The following is an 11,215-nucleotide window of genomic DNA, read 5'->3' on the forward strand; positions in this document are numbered from 1 at the left end:
GTGGTCTCTTGTCGCTAGCTGAAATTATCCCTTAAATTTTACGAGCCGTACAAAGTGTTGGAATGAATTAGACCAGTTACTTATAGGTTGGAGTTATCCCAAAGTTCCTTGATACATGATGTTTTTTATGTTTCTCTCTTGAAAAAAACACGAGGGTTGGTGCCTACATCATCGCCTCCCTTCCTCAATTGAGCAAGTTGATAACATGTTGCCACAATCAAAGTGAATCTTGGATACTCGAGTTGTTCAAAAAGATAAATATAGGCCAAGAACAGAGATAATTATCAAGTGGGTTGGAAGATGCCACATAGGAAAATAAATGGCGTTTTGGCAAAATATATCCTACTTTCATCCTTAAGGACAAGAACAATTCAGGGAGGATTGATAAAACCCTTTCTATGTAAGGTGCATAAGCAATGGTATTTGTTATATTTGTTAGGCTTGTTGACTAAGTTTTTTTAAAATCCTGTTAAGTTGTCATGATTCCACTTTAGCTGATATGATAGCTGTAATGGAGGAAAGGTAGGACTAATTGTTGAATTTTGTTGCATAAATACCATAGTATTTGATAATAATGGAGTAGAATAACAATAGCAAGATCATTCCTAACTCTCTCTCTCTCTCTCTCACTTCTATGTACTTACTTTCCCTCCATCATTCTCTCTCTTTTCTATTCTTCAATCATTCCCTCTTTTCTATTCTTCTTTATTTCTTATTGATGGAGCTATCACCATATGTAAAATAAAAGACAAAAAATTTAGTTACCATAAACATAAAACCAAAAACTGTTTTACTAAAATAAATTAATTAAAATTATTTTTTGAAATAATTATATTTTAATACCGTTTATATTTTATTTAGTAAATTTTTATTTTTGTCCTTCAAGTATAAAATATTCTAAAATTATAGTTTTAATTTGTTGCATTAGAATTTTTTTCTTTTCCCCTTTTTTTTTTTTTTTGGGTAACAGTAATTAACAATTCGATTGGTATGATTATATCCAATTATGATTTTTTTTTTCTTTAAATCTGAATTTTCCTTCGAAAGAGTTCATTTTGTGAATATTTTAGGACAATTTATTTTTATACTTTTTCCCTATATTTTTATATACATATATATTTATATTTGCTTGCAAAAAAGCAGACAGTAAATAATACACACCCCTATTATGTACAGCTAAATAATATAAAGGTACATTATTTTCCATCCTTAAGTCACAATCTCTTGATCAATTCTTCATACCATGCTCTATGAACACTGCATGAAAGAACTGCCACCACAACTACGACTTCTATAGTCTTTACCAAATTGTCTGTAAGAAGAGCAGCTCCAACACGCCGAAGAGATACCTCTGCTAGTTCTCTACCCTTGACCCCACTTCCTCCAAGGACAACCCCCCTTGCTGCTACATAAACAGTCTGAGATACCCGCTTAAACACCGCATCATCATCTTGCAAGCTCTTCCTTAACATGCTTGTCATAATCTGCTTTCTCACGTGGAGTTTTTCGTAGTACAGAACGTGGTCATTCTTTGCACATCCGATGATTGTCTCAACGATGTCTGGGATGTCAATATCATTATCTGTGTCCAGTAGCTCAGAAAGCTGCTTCAGGCATGTGGATACCATATTTTCCATGTCCACAGGATTAGTCACTAAGTTCTCACTCGCAAGCGTTTGCTGAAGAACCAGCAAGCTGTGAAATACAGCAACAAAATTCACATTAAATCCAGTATGATTTTGGGACATAAACATAAATTAAATTTTTATAGATTTGAGCAGAAACAATCTGTGCAACACCTTATCCAAATTATGGTGGAAATTGGCACATAAAGATGAGTGTTTTGTGTGTATGAGCCCCGTGCCCGTGCATAATGTGCGTGTGTGTGTGTGTGTGTGTGTGTGTGAGAGAGAGAGAGAGAGAGAGAGAGAGAGTTGATATTTTTATTTTTATTTTTTATTTATTTATTTTTGGTTATAATGAAAAGTCAGCTAACTTTCCAGACTAATATGTACTAAGAAAATTAAGAATGTAATGTAGATAATTAGGGTCCACCTACCAGGTAGTAATAACGACGATCTTTTGAAGTTGTGACTGAACAGACCTTAGCTTGAGGAGATTAAGTCTAAGAGTTTCAGGGAGAACTTCCAGTGTCAGTCCCCTTACTTCGCTAACCAGCTTTAACAAGCCTAGTCTAACAAATAGATCAATCGTTTCTCCCCTGCATTCCGGTTGTTCTGTCGTCAAAGATAATGTTGCACAAATCAAACATAAGAAAACAGCATACCTTTCAGCAAAGAAATATATATATATATATATATAGATACATATTAGGGAGAAGAAAAAATAAAAAGCAGTAAAGTTACCCTTTATGTCAACTGCAGGTGAGGTCTCAGAGTTTATTCTCTTTCCCATTAAAATGCTACCTCCAGACCGAAGAGTGGTAGGGGCAAGTCCTTGTGAAAGTTCTTTGTTGTCTGTCATAGCAGATAGAGAATCCGAGTATTCATGCCACTCTTGCTCTGCAACTGTCCTCACAGAAGAAAGCCATTGTCTTGTCATTGGTAGAGAGGTGGAGGCATCCTCGGGAGATCCATGCCTGTTGGCAAAAGCTTTTCTTAGGTATTCCAAACCGGCAGGCCCCTTAATGAGTGGTTCCACAATCCTAAGACGTGCTTTGCTGATCTCCCTCTTAAGTGCCTGCCAGCATGTAATTAAGTTCTATGATATGGATTCAAAAACCACTCTTCACTATTTTTATTGGTTAGATAGATATTAAGGGCCAGCAGGTACTGAAAATCGACATAAGTGGGAGAAGAGGAACAGGGATGTCAAATGGAAACCAAGGCCAATAAGCACCACAAACATTTTCAAGCACTTGAAAGTATTTCTCCGTCTATGGTGGTGTCAAACATCTCTAGAAACCAAAATGTTATAACATGATATTTATTGTGCAAACACAAGATTCCAACAAATGTTTACTTGCCACTTCTATATCAACTTTATTTAAATGGCTTCAAGAATGAATTACCACTCCTCCCCAAATTTCAACTGGAGATGAAATAGAGAAACTCTTTTATTCTCCAATTATAGATGCTAAAATGGATCTGAATGATAGTTTAAGTTCGACTAAACAAGCTACAAGTAGAAGCCAGTAAGTTTGTAATACAATTTCAAAACCAATTACTTTGTTACCATTCTTGCATATCAAAGCCAGTCTTTCCAACTAGATATAAGTCAGAGAACAGAATTTCACATCAGTTATTACTTAAAAACATATTCTCAAGGTGCTTGAGACTGAAAACACACCTGAATCTCTTGTAGAACAAATTGCAGACCCTTAGTTATTGCAAGGGCACAAGAAGCTTTTGATCTGTCTTCAGCTTGAAAAACCTCTTCAAGCTCTTTCAAAAACTTAGTGTGTCTAGTGTCCATCTCATCATCATTAGCTGGGGCAGAAAGTTTTCGCAAAGTGACTAAAGCAAATTCTAGGATCCTTCTGAAATAATGCAAATCTACATTGCCTGACATCAGCATCTTCATAAAAGTTCAAACACAGAAAACACAGAACATCAGGACTTGAATACCGTAATTAATTAGTACTTGCTGTCAGATAGCATCAGCAACAAATGTAGATACCTGTGAGAGGATATCAATGTCAAGAGTTTCAACAATCTCTTCTTTCCAGCTCCGAGGAGATATACCACACAGTTCATCTCTGACTTCTTTCAAGAGTTTAAGAATCCAGCTGAAGTCAGAATCATCTTCTTTCATAGATTCCATGACACCATCCCAAAATGCTTTTTCCATTGTCTCCTTCACTTTTGCCTTCATAGTAAAATAACGAATTAGTGAGATATTTCTCCATCTAATTTCACAGTGCATCCACTGGAAAAAATGCTTTATATTTTTCTTAAAATAAAGGCACAATTTTGACTTACAGTAAGACTATTATTATCTTCACCACTTTGATTCATAATATCAGTAAATCCTTGACTATGTTCATGGAGAATTTGGTTTACAAGTGGTTCATTTTCACCAACAAAGAATGCAGCAGAGCTCAGGTCACCATCCACAACAACTTCAGAAGAAGATGAAGAACCAATTTCTTCACCTAGGGAAGATTCATTCTTCCCCAGCAAAGTATGAACTCCTTGACTTGAACTCTCATGTCTATTAGGCAGATTACTCACTTGAGAAGAAACAGAAACTGCAGAGCCATCTAATGAAACCTTCTGCCTCAAAGATTGATCATTGGCAGTTGAGGAAGGTAATGAACATGCAAACTCTTTGGAACCAGAATATCTGGACAATGTGTCAGACAAAGCAGATTCCAGACGTTCAAGCCCTGCTTTACCACTTAGATGCTGCACTTTTTCCCTTAGTGATTTCTGATCTTCTGTAACCTAGAATAACCAGATAGTTCAACTCAACTATTATCCTGTAAACGGGGCCAAGTAATTGATAAAAAAGAAATTGAAAATCTCAGCAAGACAATAAGTGCAATACCTGGTTTTGGATAGGCTGTCTATCATATTCATGTCTAGGACCATGATCTTCTCCTTTTGAGGTTACCTTGCTAGTTTGCATCTTGAAAAGCTCCAGTTGACAAGCAGCTCTCACCAAACCCTCCTCTAACAGCTTCACATCATTGTCTTTCCATGCTACAAAGTGATGCAGATAAGAACACCAAGCCCTATCAAAAGCTTCTAGCTGGGATCTGAAGGTCATTTGATTTTGATTTAGTGCAGTTACTTCCTCCTGCACTTTCTGAATGGGACCACATAATATAGTCTCAATCAACAGCTCAAATTCCCGAATAAAATTAGTTGTAGCCTCAAGGAGAGCATTCTCAAGCTCTCTCCACCCACTGAAAACTGCATCTGGGTGTCCAAAGATCATATAAGCACAGAGCAAAACCCTTACTGGATACCTTGACTGTGCAACTGGACTTTGAGAAGCTTCTTTACCCAAGCCTGTACTCTTTGTCCCCTTTCTCTTGATCTTAGTATTTCCCCTTCTATCTTTCATAGCAACATGTTTAAGGAGATGGTCAATGTTCTCCAGATTAGGTAGACCGCCAGTTACACATGAGATCAAGCAGCGACTCTCTAGACGGTCAAGTAGAGCCTTTGTAGTTTGAATAGTAGAAACAGACTCAATCTTGAAGGCAAGCTGTTCAAATGGCATTGACCTAACAGATACTTCATTAATTTCTAAAGCCTTAAAAGCTTTTGCTAAAACTAAAGTAGTTTTCTTTGAAATTGCAAACTGCCTCCAACACCTGGAAAAGAAATTACTGCAATTATATTCCAAAAATGATTGGACAACAAAAAGGACAGAAATGAAGAACACACAAAATATAAATAACAAAAAGGAAATTCACAACCACAAGACAGCTGGTACACAATCAAAACGTACGAGAGAACATCTTTAACTCCACAAACCTTTACCTTACAAAGTATCATAAAATGTAACTATGCATATATATTTTCATAAATTTCATTATCTATCTAAAATTCATTCCTCTGAGCATTAAAATACTACTGTAGTACTTTAGGGAGTTCAGGAGATAGAGAATTGAAGAGAAGACCTGTAGCTTTGTTATCATGCTAGAGCACCATTTTTTGCCAAAGCTCTAGCTTGCAGGACGTGAACTGAGAACATTTTATTTAATTTAGCATTACTTCTTTTTTTTTTTTTTTTCTTTCATTTTTTATTGTTTCATATCTGCCATCTCATATTTACATCCTGGCTGAAGGTTCACATTCCAAACTTCATCCATTTGAAGATGACTGAAAGGATTAAAATCTTGTTTGGTATCTCTAACAAAATAGCATTATGTAAAAAATAAAAATTTAAAAATTTTAAATTTTAAATTTAAAAAACAAAAAAAAAGGAGGTGAAAAAGTGCATAGGCACCTTAACAGCTTTTTTAAAAGGTACTCCTGCTTTTGCATCATTTTAGCACGGGCATGGTGCGTATTCCTTTGCTGCTTCATATATACTGCCTTTTGTTTCTAAGCCTAGTCATTATTAAAACAAGCTTTAGACATGTGAGTGAATTCTACGAGAGCTGCTATTTACTGAATTCTAAGAGAGATACTATTTACTCCAAACACAAACGTACCCTTTGTAGTCGATCTTCCAAATTATCCTTCATTCTCATTCTCTCGATTTCCCTTTGATTATGAACAGACTTCAGTACTCACCGTACTTGCAAGATTCTATCACGTGCCCTTGTTTTCTCTGCTTCCAACAATCTTAATCTTCTTCTCTCAGCAGCTGCTCGTTTTTGACATATGGAAGCATGCACATGTTCCTTATATCTTCTCTCCCACATCATTCTTTGCAGTAATGATTGAGCGGCTCAGTCTCTCCTTACAGCACTCTGCTGTTTGTAAGCTTTAAAGAGACGCATCCGATTTGCCTCTGCCTGCTGACCTCGCAATTGGACCTTCGTGTCAAGCTCATTACATTCCTTCTCAAAACTCATCTCTGCTTCAGTTTTTGCTGCTAGCTGCAGCTCATCCAATTTGGACAATCGTATCTGAGGCGTCTCTAGAATGCTTAACCTATTGGTACAATTAAGAAAGATAATAAACTCTATTACATGGACTTTAAATTTCACCACCACTATCTGCTTGCTCAACTATATTCTGGTTTTTGCATCTTCTAGTGCTAGAAATCACCTTATTTTAAAATTCAATTACTGAAGCTATGAGAAAGAATTTATCTATGTCAATTCAAGAATTATACTGCCTCAGAAGAGAAAGCAAGTCCAAACTCCTACATCAACTTCATAGGTGTAATCATTTCTAAGATCTTGGATTAGTGCAATCAATATGAGTGTTCCATTTAACATCTGCATCTGCTTCTCAGGCCATCAAATGTTCTCATTCAAACCTTTTTAACATATCTGTGCTCGCTGCCCTCTGCAGGAAATTACTTGACAGAAGAGTCATTCCCTGTATCCTATTTCTTTACAACTATTTCTCTCCATTCCATCAAGTCTTGCTGTCCCTCTATATATTTGTCAGATCCCTTTTAGAAATTCAAGTACATAGGTAAAGACCATAAATCTTACATGCTGGCTATCTAAATGAAATAGTGTGGTTCACTTCCCTATGTTCCCCTGTATCTTATTTTTGTAATAATGGAGTTTCGATTTATTTCTTAACTATCCTAATTCCTCCACCCAAAAAGAAAAAGATAATAGCAAATTAAAATAAAATAAAAGAAAGAAAGAAAATCAAGGTGAGAGTCAGGACTCTTCCTAGTTCATTGGATCCAAAAACATCAGCAGCAACCTGCAACATCTTGCAGGTGAAAAACAGGCTATATAACCTATAGTCTACCAGAAGTCGTTATAGTACTGCCAATGAGAAATAAATTTGATCATATTTATTTGCACTACTTTGCATAGCAAAATTATAGAACATTTTGTTCCTTTCCTTTAATTCTTGTTAGAGCTATGAGATTTTTCTAGTCTATTTAGAATTTATTTTTACGATTTTATTATGATTATTTGTTTAGTTTCCTATTTTTGTATTTGTTTAGTTTCCTTTTCTTATATTTGTTTAGTTTCCTTATTCCTAGGATTTATGCCTACAAATAGGACTGTAAGCCTATTTGATGTTTCATTCAGAATTCAGACTTCAATAATACAATTTCTATCACTCTTCCTCTTCTCTAATTTTCTAGTTTTCTATTTTTTCTATTTTTTTAAAAGTTTAACATAACATTGAAATTTAATTTCAATTTTACTACTTTGCAATTTTATTTTTATTTTGCTGCTACAACTATGTTTTCAATTTAAATCTTATTTCAAAATTGGTATCAGAGTCACAATCTTACAGGTCATTGATTGTTCAAGAGAAGAAGGTAATTTTAATTCTGCTTATCATCATGTCATCTAATTTTGGCATTTCCTCTCCCCCTCAATTCAATGGAGAAAACTATCAGTTTTGGGTTGTTAAGATGCAATCCTATTTGAAGGCACTTGGTCTTTGGGAATTTGTGATAAATGATATTGAGATCACTCCCTTACCTACAAATCCGACTCTAAATCAGATTAGGCAGCATGAAGAGGAGAAGTCAAATGGACCAAAGGCCCTATCCTGCATTCATTCGGTTGTTTCTGATTCAATTTTTTCAAGGATCATTAGTTGTGATACAGATAAAAAAGGCTTGGAACAAGTAGAAAGAGGACTTCGAAGGGAACGACAGAGTGAAAGCAGTTAACCTCCTAACAGTCAAAAGAAAATTTAAGATGTTAAAATGGTGGAGTATGAGACCGTTAAAGCCTATGCAACCAAGGTGATGACAATTGTTAATCAAATCTAATCGCTGGAGATCAATTCCCTGATCAAAGGGTTGTCGAGAAGATTATGGTAAATGTCCCAAAGCAATTTGAATTGAAGTTTTCAGCTATTATGGAATCTTGTGATTTGACTACTTTGTCGGTTGTTGAGTTGATTTGCAAACTGCAAGATCATGAGCAAAAGGATGCAATCTGTAGTTATGAATGAGTTGAAGAAGTGTTTCAGGCCAAGTCTAAAGGTAAGAAACCAGCCTTAAAATTTAATTCTAACTCAATTGTAGAAGGTGGGAGCAAGTGTAAAGGAGGAGCATCAAATAAGGGCAAGTTTCCTCCATCTGTCATTATAAGAGGACCAACCATGCAGAGAAGAATTGTTGGTTCAAGAACAAGCAAATCTATCATTGCAACGTTTGCAATAGAGATGGTCATCAAGAGAGCTTTAGTTACGTTAAAAAAGCTCGAGTAACTCAACAAGTCCAGCAACAAGCCAATCGAGCTGATGAACAAAAACAAGGTATAGGATACTTGTTTATAGCCTCAAAGATTGATAGTGAAGCAGATTCTAATACATGGTTGATTGATAATGGCTGCACTTCACACATGACTAAAAATATACATCTTTTTAGCCATGTTGATAAAACCATTCGGACTAAGGTGGTACTTAGACATGGAGAGAGTTTTTGCAAAAGGCAAAGGTATGGTAACCTTGCACACTAAGCAAGGACAAAAACATATTGCTAGGGTTTTATTTGTTCCAAGATTATCACGAAAATTTGTTGAGTATTGCTCAATTACTGCACAACAATTTTTCTATTACTTATAAAGAATCTATTGGTACCATTTGTGATCCACATGGAGTTGAGATTGCTAGAATCAAAACGGTTGGAAATTCATTCTATTTGAAGGGTGATTCTCTACATCATCATGCCTTAATTGCTAAAGTTGATAAGAATAGGAGACGCAATCAATGATTTGGTCCCTACAATGACAAGGCATTAAAGTTTTTACATACTACAAATATGGTTCATTATTCTCCCATATTTGACTTCTTTGATGAAATATGTGAAAGTTCTCAAGAAGGCAAACAAGAAAGATTTTGTCAAGCCAAGCAAAATCAAGTAACTCAAACACCTTCTCAAGATGTCAACTGTGCAAATGAGCTACAGAGTATTTGTTTATGGCTTCTCATGTTGAAGACGATTCTGATCCAGTTTTGATTGATAATGGATGAAGCAAGTTGGGTTTAATCAAGAAAAATCTCAAGGAAGAGAGGGCTATGAGATTTTTCTAGTCTTTTCACAATTTATTCTTAGGATTTTATTATGATTTTTTGTTTAGTTTTCTTTTCTTATATTTGTTTAGTTTCCTTATTCCTAGGATTTTATGCCTATAATTTCTATCCTTGTTCTTCTTCTCTAATTTTCTAGTTTTCTATTTTTTTCAAAGTAAATTTTATTTTCAATTTAACTACGTTTGCAATTTCATTTTTATTTTGCTGCCGCAACACTATTTTCACCGGTAACGATAAAGCCTATTTTCAATTTAAATCCAATTTTCAACAAATTCTAGAATATGTTTTCGCTGTGCTGACTACATTTCACATGCTATTGAGGTCATTTTCCATTTTGCCTCATTACTACAACTAGAAGCATGTGAAGAACAATTGTTACTCTGCATTTTCTTATAAAAGTTAGAGAGCATTTATTTTTTAACTCCCTTTCATTTCATGATGATTCTAGACATGCAGACATGTCAAGGACCATAAGACAGTGTTTCCGCTCAGACTAGGAATTTAATCGATCTTAGCATAACAGAACCTTAGGTTCGGTTAAACTAATTCATAAAGCTTAAGCCAAAGGCTACACTATTTCACAAGACTTCAACTTGAACTACTAAAACCTCACACTTAGAAATTTAACTTAGGATCCATATCATTAATTTTAACTACAAACCGTGCGTTCAAACAGATAATAACGAGAAATTTTGAAATCCAAAACCTACTTCCAAAGAAAAAGCATTCCATCAAAACCCAAAATTTTCTCAGCGAAGTGTTTTACCTTTTCTGTTCAGCAGCTTTGATCTTGGATTCGAGTCTCCTAGCCAGATCTTCATCTTGTGAAGCAGATGAAGACGGAATTTTCGGCTTCGTCCTCGCTTTGCTTGACAAAAATTCGTAGAATTGCTGCAAAATAGCAACCAAAACTTTCTAAAAATCACAAAATTCAAGTCGAATTCTAAAAATCTCGGATCGATTTGCAAAGCCAGAGAGAGAGAGAGAGAGAGAGAGAGAGAGCTACTTGTCGGCGAAGACGAGCTTGTGTGAGCTTGGATTCGATGTCATCAGCAGTGATAGGGGTTTTAGACTGCTGCTGCTGCATTAGACGGCGTCTGAGCCTCCGAGGAAGCTTTGGAGGAGAATTAGAAGAAGACGAAGGAGAAGGCATCGTTTTATCGTTGTCGTCGCCATCGTCGTTCGCCGGAAAATTCAACACGACTCCGGTGGCTCTATCGGAATTCGTCACCTCCATTCCCGTTGCCTTTTTTTTTGAATTTCGGATTATAATTCTGCAGATCGATTTCACTGAAAGCCTTTTTTTTTTTTGGCAAAAAATTCAGTAAAAATGTATTTTTTTTTTTTTTTTTTTTTGGTTTTCTTCAGCGACGAGTTTTAAGGAATGTCTGGGACGAAGAAGAAGAAGCTTTTCTTTGTGATTCAGGATATTTTCGAGAATTTACGAGAAATGTTTCCAGAACTTTCGAGATTTTTTTTTTTTTTTCAAATTCCGGTTTTGTCCCCCAACTGAATTAACGGATAAGGGAGTTCTACTGAAATAATTTTTGTTTTTTTTTTCTTTTCTTTTCTTTTCTTTTTTAATTTTTCTGGGTCTTCAA

General features: G+C 35.4%; 1 protein-coding gene across 3 annotated transcripts; it reads right to left on the minus strand.

Moving 5' to 3' along the window:
* Positions 1–1,147: 1,147 nt before the first annotated feature.
* LOC107420543 (uncharacterized) lies at positions 1,148–10,980 on the minus strand. 3 transcript variants are annotated; one of them, XM_060817225.1, is made up of 9 exons: positions 10,621–10,980; positions 10,381–10,505; positions 4,510–5,284; positions 3,942–4,406; positions 3,640–3,828; positions 3,310–3,537; positions 2,367–2,700; positions 2,060–2,237; positions 1,148–1,695 (listed from the first exon to the last, which is right to left on the minus strand). In XM_060817225.1, exons 1-9 carry the CDS (start codon positions 10,849–10,851, stop codon positions 1,215–1,217), a joined length of 3,006 nt encoding a protein of 1,001 aa, XP_060673208.1. In that variant the 5' UTR covers positions 10,852–10,980; the 3' UTR covers positions 1,148–1,214. The 3 variants fall into 3 exon arrangements, with proteins under 3 accessions (XP_060673208.1, XP_060673209.1, XP_060673210.1); XM_060817226.1 differs by lacking the exons at positions 10,381–10,505; positions 10,621–10,980 and adding exons at positions 5,923–6,026; positions 6,131–6,359; XM_060817227.1 differs by lacking the exons at positions 10,381–10,505; positions 10,621–10,980 and adding an exon at positions 6,131–6,357.
* Positions 10,981–11,215: the final 235 nt, after the last annotated feature.

This window comes from Ziziphus jujuba, chromosome 5 (genome assembly GCF_031755915.1).
Source record: "Ziziphus jujuba cultivar Dongzao chromosome 5, ASM3175591v1".
NCBI lineage: Eukaryota > Viridiplantae > Streptophyta > Magnoliopsida > Rosales > Rhamnaceae > Ziziphus > Ziziphus jujuba.

Excerpts from the sequence above, each read along its gene's own strand:
- LOC107420543 (XM_060817225.1), bottom strand. The coding sequence starts at position 10,851 with ATGGAGGTGACGAATTCCGATAGAGCCACCGGAGTCGTGTTGAATTTT. Across the intron at positions 3,538-3,639 it reads ACATTGATATCCTCTCACAG|ATGCTGATGTCAGGCAATGT; the intron begins GTATCTACATTT and ends ACTTTTATGAAG. Across the intron at positions 2,238-2,366 it reads ACCTGCAGTTGACATAAAGG|AACAACCGGAATGCAGGGGA; the intron begins GTAACTTTACTG and ends CTTTGACGACAG.